The sequence below is a fragment of the Grampus griseus genome (assembly GCF_964374135.1).
Source record: "Grampus griseus genome assembly, chromosome: 14".
Lineage (NCBI taxonomy): Eukaryota > Metazoa > Chordata > Mammalia > Artiodactyla > Delphinidae > Grampus > Grampus griseus.
The window spans coordinates 73964139-73980054 of NC_139008.1; the positions used below are offsets into that span (position 1 = coordinate 73964139).

The window sequence follows — 15916 nt, forward strand, 5'->3', positions numbered from 1 at the left end:
GTTCCCTGTGCTCAGAGTAAACAGCCCTGGCCCCTCCCAGCTAGCACCTGTCTCCAGTTCCCAGGCTGAACATGGGAATTGGGGAGGCATTCTCCCCTCTTTCCCCCCGGACCCATCTGTGGGGATAGTGGCTGGATGTGCTTCTGTCACCAGCTGCGACTCACCTGTCATCCCAATGGTCACTGCCCCCGCCCCCTTGTGCCCTCCAGCAGCAAAGACCTCCTGGGGCTTAAGGACCTCAGAGTTTGGGTCAGGAAGGATGTTTGAAGGCACCTCTTGCTGGGTAAGTGTGTTTTGGCCTTTAGCAGCCTGCACGTTAAAGCTTGGTGTGTACCCAGCAGTCTCCTTCCTAGCAGGAGACACCATCTTTGGAGGGGACAACGCGGCAGCTCAGAACAGGGAAGTGATTCACTCAAGGTCCCTCAGCTGGCAGGTGCTGGAGGTGGGTGGGAGTGAAACCCAGACCCCGTCACCCAAAGCCAGTGCCGAAGGCTCCTTTAATTCCTTCCTCTACACCAGCTGTGTGCTCTAGATGTGTCACGAAGAACGTACATTTATGACGGAATGGAAAAAATAAGAGCTTGGAGGGATGGGGACTTGGGATCAAACCTTGTCTCTACAGCTTCTCACGGGACCTTGGGTGGGAGGGTACCCCCTCTGCACATCCAGTCCATCCGTCAGGCACAGCTGATGGCAACAATATCTGTCTGTTCACAGGTGTCTGGGAAGATCCATGACTCCGTGAGACATTGGACACAGAGCTGCACACAGGGAGCCCTGAGAGAGTGTTGGTGTGGAAAAGAGAGGGAGGGAGAAACACACATGAAATGGCTCTAGATGTTAATAGGCGTTTCACCTTCCTTGGCCTCAGTTTCTTGTGTCCAGTCAGTTCATTCATGAATAATTTTTCCTGCAGCTCCTACTATGTGCTGTGTATCCCTACACAACAGCTCCACCACGAATCTCTAAAGAGCAATTTTCACTCTGATCTGCTGACCCCAAATCCACCCACTTCATCCGCAGGCTCCTCCCTGTGGGTCCTGCCCTTTCCCCCTCCTTTACCGACAGCGGGCATTACCGGGAGACCCCTGAGTCTCAGAATGGGAACCCCTGTGTCTAGCCCTTGGCCTCCTGCTGCCCTGCCCACGGGCCCCAGGAGGGAGGTGGGGAAGCAGGAGCGGACAAGCGTCCAGCTGCAGCTGGTCGAGCTGCACCGGCCTGGAAGCAGCTTAGGTTCCTAGTTCCCACTGGGGCCAGAGTGACACCTGATCCTGGGGGATTGTGAAACGGCAAGAGGTTGCAGCCGGCCCGCCTGCCTTGTCCGCTGAGCCCTCTACCCGCACGGCTTCGGCCCCGCCCCTACCCCACGCCCCCCAGGAAAGCGGTTAAATCCCCCCTTCCGGGCAGCGCCTCACTCCCGCCCCGGCGAGCACCATGCCTACCTGCCGCCTCGGTCTGCTCGTCGCCGCCCTCCTCCTTGGCCTGCTGCTGGGCCTCCCCCCGGTCACAGGTGAGTGGGGCGGGGAGAGGCCTGGCGCCCAAAGGGGCCGAACCAGGAGAGCCGGGAAGGAGCCCGGCAGAAGCTTAGCCTCTCTGGGGACAGAGAAGTGAGGATTCCCGGGGTGGAAGTGGGGAGTCCCATGAAGGCCAAAATGCGGGGATCCCTGGTGCCTAAAAGTGGTGACCCTTGGAGCTTTAGATGTGGGGTCCAACGTGCTGGAGGTGGGGAGACACTGAAGGCTGACATATGCGCGGGGGGAGACGGGGAGACTCTTTGCTGACAGTGGAGACTCATTGGCCAGAGGCGGGGACCCTCTGCCTGGACATGGGAAGCTCCTAGACGCTTAGTTGTGCGGGGGTCCCCTAAGAATTGAGGGCTCAGAAGCCAAGAGTTTGGTCACTCCTGTCGTCCCAGGTATCAGGGACCCCGGCCCTGGAGGTGGGGCTCTCTCAAGGCTGTAGTGGGGTGTGGGGAGCAGGGACTGAGACTCAGAATTCCCGGGAGATTGAGATTTGGGGCCGTCAGACAGGAGGCGGGCATCCTCTGAGAGCGGGACTGAGTCCCCCACTGCGCGTCCGCCTCCCAGGCACAGGAGCAGAGAAATCAGGCGTGTGCCCCGCGCTAGAGGCGGACCTGAACTGCACGCAGGAGTGCCTCTCGGATGGGGAATGCGCGGACAATCTCAAGTGCTGCCGGGCCGGCTGCGCCACCGTCTGCCAGATGCCCAATGGTAACCCCGGGGGACCCACGCGGGGCGGGGCGGGGCAGCGGGGGTTGGGAGGGGGAGGGAGTGCCCAGTTCTGTTACGGGATCTGGGGCGCGACCGACCCAGGGGTCCCCGACCAGGTCGAGGCGGATGGAGCCAGATCAGCCCGTGCTCTCCTTCCCATGGCTCCGATGAAACCTAGGCGTCGCTGAAGTGCAGCCAGGGGGAAGGGAGGTCCCCCACTCCTGGCCGGATTCATTGCTCTGGGGCATGACGGACTTCCGGGACGCACCGCGGGGACGTTGTTCCGGAACATTGTTCTCTGAGATCAGGGGACCTGATTCGGATTTTCCTCCTGTCTGGGTTCAGCCGCGGGGCAGCCTAGGGCTGCCCAATGGGCTGGACCCCAAGGTCTGGGGCGCTCCTCCCCATTAGCGCCCCTACCCTGGGGCCTCCCCAACCCAGGAGGAAGGACTTGGGACGCCTGCTGGCAGGACTCCCCAATCCCTCTGTCCAGATGGAGACTTTCCAGGTTTAGGAGAGCACCCAGCCCGTCTTAAAGATGTGGATGTGAGCTACAAAAGAGAGCAAGGTTCTTGTCCAAGGTCACATTGCCATCTCTGGCTGGGCAGGAGTCATAACGCAGGGGGTTCCTTTCTGCCTGAGTGGTTTGAAGAATGTCAGGACCCCTCCCAGAGCACCCCTCCCACTTCTTCATCTTTAAAACTCTCTTCCACTCTAAGGGTTGAGTGAGAGAGAGAAAGTGTGTGAAGCTGGCCTGTCATAAAAAGTACTTGCTGGAGCTGAAGACTGTCCAGTAGGCCATGGGGGCTCCTATCAGAGCAGGAAGCTGTGGAATCCAAGCTTCTCATTTTTCAGAGGGAAAGACTGAGGACTAGACCAGGGATATGACTTGGATCCCAAGGTGCTGGGATCACTTGTCTTTATCCAGAAAAAAAACCTGTGTGATGCCCCCACCTTGTGATTTCTCTGAAGATGCCCACAGGGGCTGGGAAGGTTTGTAATTGGAGATTCAGTCACTCATGAGCAGGGAGGTTGGAGGTTAGAGGGAGGACAGGCCCATCAGGGGGCTTCTGGGTCTGGGGACCTCTAACCTGGACCAGAGGGAGGAGGACCGGAAGGAGAGGAGGACACTGGGAGAGAAAGGAGGATGGCAGACAGGCAGATGAGAGAGGAGGACGGAAAAAAGAGGAATCTCTGCTGTTAGGGGGAGTCTCTGCTGTTCCCTGGTCTCAGATGGACAGACTGAGGCAGGAAGAGGGGCAGGACCAGAGGGCCTCCTGAGCTAGAATCCTAGTTGTGCCGTCTGCTTGCTGTGGGTCCTGAGCAAGTCGCTTCACCTCTCTGAGCCTCTGCTTTCTCGCTGGCTAAATGGGATGAGCATCCCAGATGTGGTAGGGTCGACATGAGGCTAAATGAAATCATACATGTGAAATGTCTCAGGAGAGAGCAGACCCTCCACACACAGTGGCTTGTTTTGTGGGTACCCCGCTCCTGAAGCCCTTCTGTCCGGGGGCAGCTCGGTATTGAGAGCTCCTACCCTTCTCAGTGGAAAGGGTGACTTTGTGCGAGGAAGACAGCCCCTCCCGCCCCCTGCAGCTCATCACCCAGCTGTGCGCCCACTTGACACTTGGCTGGGCTTGCTCCTGGGGCTTCGCCTTCACATCTCTGGGTCTAATTTTCCTCCTTTGTAGTAGGAGCAGGGTAGAAATATCCCCTACAGAAGAGAGAGTTGATGTGGAGGTTTAAAGGACAAATTGAATTTACACTAAGGGCTTTGTAATCAGCACATATCTGTGGTGTTATCTGTTCGTGTGTGTGTTAGTGGAAGAATGCTTGTCTGGGTGTGGATGAGTGAGGTTGTATGGGGGCCTTGGTGCTAGATGGTGGTAACTGGGAGTGAATAGATGGGAGTGAGTGAAGAGATTGTGGGCGTGTAACCCCTCACACGTGCACTGCACTTTACAGCTGACAAAGCAGCAGAGTGCACGGTGCACAGACCTGAAGCCAGATTCCTGGGTTCAGATCCTGTCTCTACCCTGTATGACCTTAGGCAAATACTTAACTTCTTGGTACCTCAGTTTCCTCATCTGCAACATAAGGAAATAGTAACAGTTCCTCGCACCCTGTTTTAGGATTATCGTGAGGATTAGCTGAGTTAATATACGTCAGATGCTTAGGATAATGCCTGGCACATAGAAGCAGCTAAGTGTTAACTGCTGTCCTTACTCATTATTATTCTTACAAGGACTTTGTGCAGGGAGAAGGAATACACGTCTGTTGCCTCCACTGCTTCCACAGCGGCCCCACGACACGGGCAGCAGGGATCTCATGTGACACCTGAAGACACGGGGATCTGGGAGATTTCTGGCCCCAGGTCACAGAGTTAGGAAAAGGCAGATCTGGGACTCAAACTAGGGCCCTATGATCCCAAAACACTCAGGGAGAGAGCAGAAGGAAGGGAGGTTGCAGGTGCTCTCCCAAGGTCCCCTGAGATCCACTCCAGCCCCTAAGATCCACTTAGGCAGGCAGCTCTCTTGTGAATTGAGGTGTGTGGTTGTGCTGTGGAGACGTGTTCAGCTCCTTGCTTCCCCTCTGCCCACCCCCCACCCCTTTTTCCACCCAGAAAAGAAGGGTTCCTGCCCTCAGGTGGACATCGCCTTCCCCCAGCTCGGCCTCTGCATGGACCAGTGCCAGGTGGACAGCCAGTGTCCTGGTCTGTTGAAATGCTGCCACAATGGTTGCGGGAAGGTGTCCTGTGTCACACCTGTCTTCTGAGGTAGGTGGCCTGGGGGGAGGGGTGCACTGATGCCCAGATGTGATGACACCTGCAGGAGGCTGAAAAGGAGAACCTGAGATAACACACTGCTGTTCCCTTCTCTGTCCTTTGATTTACTTTCATTCACTCAACAGATTCACTGAGCATCTATCACGTGCCAAGCACTGCTCTAGGTGCTGGGGATGCTCCGTGTGTGAACAAATCGGACACACATTTCTTTCTGATGGTTTTATATGCTAGTGAATGATAAACAAAATAAATGTGCAAGTATACTCTGTGAAATGTTAGCGGGAAATAAGTGGCCTGGAGAAAAAGAAAAAAGAGTGGGGATAAGGAGTGGGGATGGGGGGCGGCAGGGAGCAGTACTGCAATTTTTTCATGGGACCTCCCGGAAGGCAGCATATGAACAGACTTGATGGAAATGATGGAGGGGGCCGCGAGCATATCAGGGAGAATGTTACAGGCCGAGGGCGCAGCAGGTGTAACGCAGTAGCCTCCTGGTGAGTTTCAGAAAAAGCCAGAAGGCTGGAGTCTGCTGATCAAGGAGAGAGCAATAGAGGAGAGGGTCCGAGAGGTAGGTGGTAAGCGGAGGGACCTGACAGACCATGTAAGGACTTTGGTCTTGACCCAGAGATGTCAGGTCCTTGGGAATGGACATGCTCTGACTTAGATTTGCAAAGATTGCCGAGGGTGTTGTGTGGAGGCCCTAGGGGACAGTGGCAGAAGACCACCGAGGAGGCTCCTGCAAGAGGCCAGGTGTGAGATGATGGACCAGGTGACGTAAGTGTCTGCATTTGGGACCTATGTGAAGGTAGATGGGACAATATTTGCTGATGAATTGGGCTGTGAGAAGATTTACTCCTTTTCCCCTTAACACCCTCGTAAATAAGTCAGTGGCTGGAGGAGCAGCTGTGTCCTGGGAGGGCGGGCGGTGGCTGGATGGGTTGGGGAAGTAGGAAGCTCTTTGCATAGGCCAGTGCGAGGCAGAAGAATTGATCTTTACTCTGGCCAAAAAGCTTGGCTTTTCAGGACAGAGCTGGTAGAGATCAGTTAATTTCAGTTCAGTTTCTCAAATGCCCCTTTCAAGTGTGTTGAGCACTTACTCTGTGGCAGGCAGGGCTACATTCAGCCACCTCGAGGGGCTCTGACGCTGGAAGGAAAAGATTGTGCAGCCTCTCTTTCCCCACGTATGATTAAAAATAAAACAATATTAAGTCATAAAGCAAGTGTAAGAAAATAAAGAGAAGCAAAACCAAAGAACATGCATCGTCAGGCCATTGCAGGATCCAGCACTGTGCCGCCAGCTCTGTGCCAGGTTCTGGGACGGAAGGTGACCACCGCCCTTCCTCACCGAACTTGCAGCCCAGTGGCTGAGGCAGACAGATGGACAGACGCCCCCAGTGCCTGTCGTCGGTGTTGCAATGGAGGGAGGGGCAGGGTGTGATGGGGACATAGAAGAGGAAAGCCTCACCCAGGTGGGGGTGGGGAAAGGAGGGAGCAGGCTTCCCAGAAGGGACCCTGAGCCAATCCGGAAGGATGAACGAAAGGTCGGTAGTCGGGTGAAGTACAGCAGCGGGGAGGCTGTTTCAGACAGAGGGAGCCGGACAAGCAAGAACCCGGAGGGGCCCTTTGGTTGAAATCTCATTGTTGATCATGCAATAATTTTGATAAGCTCTCAGCCAAGGGACTGGCAGGTCAGTGATGGAACCTATTGCCCAGATGTGAAGACTGAGACCCAGAGAGAGGGGAGGACGTGCTCAAGGCCCCAAGGTTGTTAATTCAGTGCCTGAGAGAGAACCACGGTCTCCCCAGGGACCAGAGCTCTCCGCCTCTTGCCTCCATCAGTGTCAGCTGCATGGGCTGGCTTTGCAGTCAGGAAGACCTGGGTTCAGATTTCAGCTCTGACACTTAACTAGCCTTTTTCACCTCCCTGAACTGCAAATATTTTGCTTATAAAATGGGATAAATAAAATAATAAGATCTTTTTGATCAGCTAACCCAGCTTAGCCAAAGGAATAGGGGCATGCTGGAACTTCCTAGAATCCTTCCATGGTGGAAGGATTCTTAGGGACATAAATGACAGTGGCCCCTCAGGAAGGTCACGTCACAATGGTCAGTGGGGACCGTGGTATACCCAGGTGTGTCCGGGGATGGTCAGAAGCAGAAGAGATGAGTCTAGGACTTTCCGAAAAGTGCAGGCAGAGCCCCAGGGCCTCAAGACGGTGAGGCTTTCCTGGGGGCGGGGGTAGGGAGCTAAGGGGGGATGTGATGGGGTAGGGGGAGCTTTGGCCCAGAATTTAAGCTGCAGGCATTCTTGTCCAGTATCATGGATACTGTTGTTGACGGTATTATTGTGATTTTCTTCCTCCACCTCCAGCCACCAGCCTGAGGAGTGGGGGAGCGGAAGTGTCTGCCTGGCCCTGTCTGGCTCCAGCCCAGCTGCCCTCCTCCCTTCCTGGCCTCTGTGCTCCCCTCCTGAGCGGCCACAGCTGCTTCTTTTCCAACCAATAAAGTGACCACTTCCAGCACCGATGAGGCTGTGGCCTCTGTTCTTATTATTCTGGCTCATTCGTCCCACGACTCTGGGTGGAGGTGCGGGCATGGGGGTGCAGGGTGCAACGAGATCATCCAGGCGCAAAGTCTGAGATCAGCTCTGACACGATGAGCATAAACTCAGGGCTCCTCTGTGTGCGCTGGCGCTTCCCTGGGTGAATCTGCCCACCAGCCCTGTGTAGTTGTTGGTTATTCTCCCAGGGTTTTGGAGGAGAGAACTGGGGCTCAGAGAGATGCTGGAATCCTTCCAAAGTCACTGGGATTCGTTGCTGGGGGTTCTGACAACAGCAGCAGCATGTACTGTGTGCCAGACACAGGGCTGGGAGATTCACTTGTGAGATCTTCTAGATCCCCAAAACAACCCTCAAATTAGTTGATGACAGTCCTCTGTTACAGACTGGGACTCCACCAAGTTACTTGCTTGGGGCCACACAGAAAGAAGGTGGCAAAGCCAGGGTCCTTCGTTGTAGCTGCTTTTAAAAAATCAAACCGTTATTTTACATAAATAATATTCACATGGATCAATATTCAAAAGGTAAAAATACGCAGTGAAACATCTCTCACCCTTGACCCTCTTCCTGCACCTGCAGCCACTCAGTTGTTTTCTACAGAGGAAACAAATGCCATCTGTTTCTTGTGTCTTCTTCCCAAGAGAGAGCTCCAGCTCACTCCCTCTATCCTTTCTTCTCTCTGTAGCCCCTCTCTTTATTCCCCCCTTCTCTCCCTTCTTTCTATGCCTACTTTTTCTCTCCCTCTCCTTCTCACCTCCCCTCTTCCTCTCTATTCCTCTTCTATCATCTGTCTCTCCAGGGACATGTAGATATAAAATTCTCATCTAGGGCTTCCCTGGTGGTGCAGGGGTTGAGAGTCCGCCTGCTGATGCAGGGGACACGGGTTCGTGCCCCAGTCTGGGAGGATCCCACATGCTGCAGAGCGGCTGGGCCCGAGAGCCATGGCCGCTGAGCCTGCGCGTTGGAGCCTGTGCTCTGCAGCGGAGGGGGTGGGGGGGCGCAGCAGTGAGAGGCCCGCATACCACGGGGGGGAAGAAAAAATTCTCATCTATCCCACCTTTTTACAGAATTGTAGTACACTATACACATTGTGTTGTACTTGGCTTTTTTCACTTCGTGTATCTTGAAGATCACTCACAGCATAAAAGGTTTCTTCATTCATTTCTCTGGCCGTATAGTATTCCGTTGTTGGGATATACAAAGTTTATTTAACCACACTTACACTGGTGACTATTTAGGTTGCTTTCAACCTTTTACAGACTTAGATTTGAACCTGAGTCATCTGATGACACCAGAGTCCCATGCTGACTCTACTGCAGTGATTTTTCACGTTAATCCCTGAGGTGGGGTGGGGAGGGGATGCCTAGCCTTTTGGGGTGAGGAGGGGGTAAAGCAACGAAGTCATGGCAGAGACTCAGCCCCCAGGACATGGTTTATGTCCTTCCCTGCTCCTCCACCCACCGCGGAACGTGAGAGGTCAAGGCAGCTTGAGTGCGTTTGTGTGGAGACAGAAAGCTGGGGGGCTTGGTGTTTGGCCAGCCTTATATTTCTCATCCTCCTGTGGGTCTCTGCCCCAGGCCATGAGCCAGCAAAGAACCTGGCTGTCCATCCATCCCCCTGGGGGTACGTGGGAACGCGTCTCCTGTATGAGAATGGGGGTGCTCACTGCATAAGGCTGCCTTTGGAGGTAGGTGGGTGGCAGTATCGCTTTTCTCCTAGCTTTCCCTTTTCCAATCTCTATCCCTGTCCAGGCTCCAGTCTCCCCAACCCTTCTAAGCAAAAACAAAGTGATAGGCTGGGTAGAGTCGTTACGGACTAAATGTGTGGGTACCACCCCTTCCACTTTCTCCTTGCTTTCCCCGGCTTTGCCTTCTGAAAGAGAGCCCTGGGCAGGGCCTTGTTTAACTCAGGGATGGCAGAGGTATGCCTTTGTATGCACGCCATTATTTCTTCCATCGGCACCATGCCACAAATCGCTCTCCTCCTTTCCAGGAGCCTGTGTGTGGACGGCATCCTGATGGGCTATGTGTTCTGTAGCCAGACCACAGCCATGCTAGTTTGAGCTAGAAGGACGGCTCCCAGGGCCAGAAACTTGGTAAACTGCTGCCTTTCCGGAGCTCAGGGCAGGGTCTCTTCCTGCGCTTACTTTCTCCCATCTCTGGCAACACGCTGCTTCGCTGTTGCCTCTAAACCCCATCTCCAGTCCAGACGGCTGTGTACGGTAAAACCCTGTAGAAACAAACATCTGTTCTCCAGCAAGGTGCAGGTTGGTGACTGGAGACCTAATAGGAAGTTAGTTACACATGAGGGAGCTGGAGCTTGAAAAATGAAGTTCTAAAGCCAGACCAGTAGAGGACAGCCCTGCCTGAGGAACAGCGTAAGCAGAGGCATTCCTCATTCAGGAAGCCTTTTTTGAGCACTTACTATGTGTTCTGTTCTAGGTGGTGGGGATTTGACATCAAGGAGGTGAGGGGTGTGTGTGTGTGTGTGTGTGCACGCGCGCGTGTGGGGTGAGGGAAACAGTCACTAAATGAATGAACCAACACAGGTTTAACATGTCAGGTGGTAGAAAGATTATGGCGAACTATAAAGTTGGGTAAGAGGACTAGTGGGTCCAGGGGATGGGGTAAGAGGTAGGGGGTTGTTGCTTTGCAGAGGGTATTCAGGGTGTCATTCAAGTCATGAGCTGAGTGAAGGACATGAGCCACACGGAACCCATGGGAAGAGCTGTCCAGACCAAGGAAGCTTCTAGGGCTAAGGACCTGAGTTCAGATGCTTGAGGATCATGGCTGGCGTGCTGAGGGCTCAGGAGCATGAAGGGAGATGCAGTCAGAGAAGTAGTGCGGGCTCAGACCATGGAGGGCCCTGTGGTCACTACAGGACTTTGCCTTTTATTCTGAGGAATTTAGGAGCCATAGGAGGGGTTTGAGCGAGCGATGATGTCATCTTATCTATGTCTGGAAAAGATCCTTCTGGCTGTTGTATGAAGAATAGACTCTGGGGGCAGTGTGAAGCAGGGAGAGCAGTTAGGCTGCCCAACAGGACATAGGAGAAACGACTTGTTTTTGCCTCTTCATCTACTAATCTGTATGAGACCCCCAAACTGCCAGCCCTAATGCCCCGGGAGCTAGGTCTGCACCAGCTATGAGGGCTCCTGTGACTGCTCTGTGGTTCCATTTGTCCTGTCCATTGATGCAGCTTCCAAAAACTAACTCGTGAAATAATCATATTGCAAACACAACAAACACTCCCCTTCTTGCCCCATGATCACGTTTACCCAGTTGATCATTCTACTACAAGTTGATGGCAAAACTGTGAGGGTGAGGAAAACAGAGTGATGGCTGACAACTCGTTAGCTCTCCATTCAGTGCTGCAGTCTGTTGGTGAGGGTCTGGTTTGTTTAGCCCTTAAAGATGGTACTTGGTGGGAGCTGCAGCGCCCCCCTGAGCCACAGAACAGCATAGCATTAGTAGGCCCTGCCTGCAGAGCATAGAGGTCCTAGACCCAGAAGTCTCTGCATACCCCCCACGGCTGGGATATCAACCCCAAAGAAGCCCAGGGCCCAGCCAAACCAGGTTTATTGGGGTGAGTTCATTACATAAAACGATGGGACCCTCTAGAGCTACCGAAACCCCATTATTTGCAGCCCTCAATCTTGGACAGCCCTCTGGGGATGTTTCACCAGATGAACGATCCAAAGCCTGTGGTTTATATTATGGGCTAGGGTTAGGCTTAGGACTATGGTTAGACTCTCGGCACTACCAGGGGAACAGACAATGGAAGGCAGCCGACCTTTGCGATCAGTCTGAAAACAACAGCCCCTCACTGATGGAAGGTTGGTACCTCACTCCACAGGCAGAGCTCCAAGTGGCCTGGATGGTGCCCACAGGACCCCCTTTAACCACCCTCCAGGTAGCAATATACACAGACTCTGGGGCAGAGTGCCTGGGCGGGCTGAGTGATTTGGAGCGTAGAATTTTCTAGATTGGCTCACTCATGATCTCTGTTGTAGGGCCAGAGACTGGTTTGAAATAGCATTAACCTCTCAACATATTAATGTACAAATTAGGCATGTTCATGCTTATCACAAGGACAGTTCTCCATTGGTCTCATGTGGTTCAGCTGTGGTACACTTGTAAGGTTTCCCTGTTATCTCTTTTCCATTTGCCTATGGGACACCATATCCCACTCTCCTAGTAGCTCTGATGTGGTTGCAGTGATTTCTCCTTGACTTTTTCCTTTTTTATGCTTGATTTATTCTTTCAACTTTTTTTTTTTTTTTTTTTTTTTTTTTTAGCTGTACGCGGGCCTCTTACTGTTGTGGCCTCTCCCGCTGCGGAGCACAGGCTCCGGACACACAGGCTCAGCGGCCATGGCTCACGGGCCCAGCCGCTCCACGGCATGTGGGATCTTCCCAGACTGGGGCACGAACCCGTGTCCCCTGCATCGGCAGGTGGACTCTCAATCACTGCGCCACCAGGGAAGCCCCAACTTTTAATTTTGACATGACTTCAGACTTAAAGAAAAGTTGCAAGAATAGTGCCAAGATTTCCTGCATCCTCTTTACCCATATTCATCAAATGCTTACATTTTACATTTACTTTCATCTTTCTTTCTCTCTCTCTCTCTCCACACACACACCCCACATATTATGTTTTTCTAAAGCATGTGAAAGTGTGTTGCAGACATCCTAAGTACTTCAGTGAAGTTCCTGAAATAAAGGCATTCTCTTAAATAACCACAGCACAATAATCAAATTCAGTAAATTAACATTGACACTGTGCTATTATCTAATCTACAGACAGGACCAGCTACCTAATTTATGAGGCACAGGGCTAAATGAAAATGTGGGTGCCATGTGGCTGCCATGGCCTTCCCTGAAATGCCATAGGGAGTGCACATGTAATGAAACGGAGCAGGACCCTGTAGGGGCTCTTGGGCATGGAAGCCTCTCTGTGTCCCCCGTTCCTTGTTTGTAGGGGACAGACTCCAGCCTCCATGACCTTCCCTGAGACCCAAAGGGCAGGTTCAAACAGTTGCTAATCAGGGAAGGGAGGGGATGCAGAGACAAGGGAGGAGCAGCCCAGAAACAGTAGCGCAGGACTTCGCTGGTGGCGCAGTGGTTAAGAATCTACCTGCCAATGCAGGGGACACAGGTTCGAGCCCTGGTTCGGGAAGATCCCACATGCCTCGAAGCAACTAAACCTGTGCGCCACAATTACTGAGCCTGCGCTCTAGAGCCCGCGAGGCACAACTACTGAGCCCGAGTGCCACAACTACTGAAGCCCACTCGCCTAGAACCCATGCTCTGCAACGAAGAGTAGCCCCCACTCACCACAACTAGAGAAAGCCCGCGCACAGCAATGAAGACCCAGCGCAGCCAAGAATAAATAGATAGATAGATAGATAAATAAATAAATAAAATTTAAAACAGAAAACAAAAAAACCTGAAAAATATTGGTTGGCCAAAAAGTTCGTTCGGGTTTTCTGTAATCAGACATATTAACCCGAACGAACTTTTTCGCCAACCCAATAAATCCTGGGTCCATCCTTTCCTCCATGGTGTAATTTCTACAAAAATAATCAACAGGTACTTGTGGAGTATTTACTTTGTACACATCACTTTTCTTGGCTCGAGGTAGAAATGTGCAAGGCAAGATCCCAACTTTCAAGGGCCCACAAAATATGACCATGGAAAGGTAGAAGCAGGCAGGCCCAGGATATCTCTGTGTAGTCCATATGGAGATGTCAGGGGGTTTACAGGATGGAGAGGTAAGCTAAGACTGGGCTGCTCAGTAGAGCTGAACTTTAATGACTGCAAACTGATTAAGAATATGGGTCCTAGAGTTACACTTTGATTCAAACACCAGCTTCACTCCTTGCCGGTTTGCTATTTGGGGCCAGTAATTTATCTTCCTGACTTTCAACTTCCTCATTTGTAAGATACAGATATTAATAGAATCTTCCTCTTTAGGCTGTTGGAAATATTAAATGAGATCATGTACGTAAAGCACGTAACTTGGTTCCTGGCGTATCATAAGTGTTCCATAAGTGGCAATTATGAGAATTTTAATAGAAGGTGTTATGTATTGAAAGCTTTTCAAATGCATGTCCTCTTTGACCTAGAGGTTCCCCTTCTTATCATCTATCCTCACTAAACAGTCAGAAATGCTCACGCTGATGTACTTGCAACATTATTTATTATATTGAGAAAGCATAAATAATCTCAACATTTAATCAGAGAAGACTTGTTTAAATAAATTATGATCCAGCGATACCCAGAAAGCTCTACCCCTTTTAGAATTACGTTGCAGAATATTTAACGATATAGGAAAATCTTCACCCAATATTGTTAACTGGTAAAAGCAGGTTATAAATCTGTATTAATGTGTGCTCCTAAGTTGTTCACTTCCATTATTCCCAGAAAGTTTTTTAAAGGCTTGAGGAGCTTGCTCATTTGGAAGATATTCCTCCAGCATATGTGGATTAAGAAATTTAATGAGCTCTCAACACTATGTCAACAGTGGTATTTCCTGTGCTTCTGTAGCTTATCTGGCACCGAATGGCCTTCCGGTAGTTTCTTCTTTCTGGTAGTTTCTGTTTATCTTTTCGCCTAAGCAACTTTTATAACACAACATTTCTCAGAATCCAGATTTGGTGATGTAAGACCTCTTGGGTATTTGTACTCATAGGGACCAGGCACTATGAGCTTTCAGCTTTCACCTGTGAACAAATATCAGGGAAGAAGGAGGGAGAGGAAGGAGACCCAAGAACCGAGCCTTTAAGCAGTCACTGCTGTGTGACTCTGGCCAAGCTCCTCCCTGGGGCAGTCAGATTGCTAAGGTGGCCCAGTGATCCCCACTTCCTAGGATTCATGTCCTTGTGTAGTCCCTTCCTTGAGTGTGGACTGGACCTAGTGACTTGTCTCTAATGAGCAGTGATGTAACGAAAAGTGATGGGGCGTCACTTCCAAGATTAAGACTGTGACTTCTATCTTGCCAGCACTCGTCCTGGTTCTTCCCACTGCTTGCTCTGATGAAGCCCATTGTCATGTGGTGAGCTGCCCCCTGGAGAGGCCCACTTGTCAAGGAACTGAAGGTGGCCCCTGGCCAATAGCCTTCGAGGAACTAAATCCTGCCAACAACCATGTGAGTGAGCTTGGAAGTGGATCCTTCCCCAGTTGAACCTCAGATGACAATGCAGCTTCAGCCGGTTGACAACACCTAGATTGCATCCTTGTAAAAGACCCTGATTTTGGTTACTTTTCTACCTATATCCTCTTGTGTTTCTATGAGTTTCTTTAAGATGACTGTTTTGAAATCTTTGGCAGGCAGATTGTAGATCTCCATTTCCTTGGAGCCGGTTACTGGAGCTTCATTAGTTCTTTCGGTCGTGCCATGTTTCTCTGATTCTCTGTGATTCGTGTGGCCCTGTGTTGGTGTCTGTGCGTTTGAAGGAGCAAACTCCTCTTCCAGTCTTGAAAGACTTGTTTTGGCATGTAAGAACTTTCTACAACTTCCCCAGCCTACTAGGACTACCACCAGAATCACAGTTGTGCTGGATTGGAACCGGTTTTGAGGCTGTTGCTGGGTCTGCCATGGGGTCTGTGATTGACATGCTTGTTATCAGGGGCTCAGGTGGGCATGGATTCCATCTGGTCCCTGGGTGGGTGGGACTGCCTCTACTACCTTGTTCAGTAGGGAGGTGCTGGGACAAGGGTCTGCTTCAGGGTCCAAGGTCAGGTCCTCAGTCAGTGAGCCTATTACCAGGTGCGAGATAGGTATGGCTCCCACCAGGTCCCTGGGAGGACCGCTGCCTGGTCACAGGATGAGTCCCTGGGTGGGCGAGACTGGCCCTGGACAGTGGCCGAGAGGGACTGGAACGAAGCCCCAGGGCTATTTCAGTTTCAACAGCCAAGATTGAGGTTTGTAGCCCTGGTTCCACAGGCACGGATGAGTGTGTCTCCTGCCAGGTCCCTAGCTGGGCTGCGCTGCTCCCTGACGGTGGCTGGAAGGGCTGGAGTGAAGTCTAGGGCCCTTTCTGTATCTCCCAAGGTACAGATGTGTCTCCCGCCAGGTCCCTGTGCCGGCAAGACTGCTCAAAATCTGTGGCTGGAAGGGGCAGGAACTCAGTCTAAGGCCTTTCAGGATCTCCGGGGGCACAGATGGGAGTGCCTTCTGCTGGGTCCCTGTGCCAGCGGGACTGTCTGGGGCCTGTGGGTGGGATGAGCTAGACCCCGTTTCAGGGCACTTTCAGAATCTACAGTCTGAGCTAGTTTGGTGGGCTTACGTCCAGGGGCTCCTAGGCAGCAGCTGAGAGGGGCTGGAGGCTGTTCACAAGCCATT

At 52.1% G+C, this 15916-nt stretch overlaps 1 protein-coding gene across 1 annotated transcript; it reads left to right on the forward strand.

Moving 5' to 3' along the window:
• The first annotated feature begins 1370 nt into the window (after positions 1 to 1370).
• On the forward strand, positions 1371 to 7539 carry LOC309832882 (WAP four-disulfide core domain protein 2). Its single transcript, XM_082670906.1, has 4 exons — positions 1371 to 1510; positions 2088 to 2231; positions 4855 to 5007; positions 7385 to 7539. The coding sequence occupies exons 1-3, from the start codon at positions 1435 to 1437 to the stop codon at positions 5004 to 5006; spliced, it is 372 nt and encodes a 123-aa protein (XP_082527032.1). The 5' UTR covers positions 1371 to 1434; the 3' UTR covers position 5007; positions 7385 to 7539.
• Positions 7540 to 15916: the final 8377 nt, after the last annotated feature.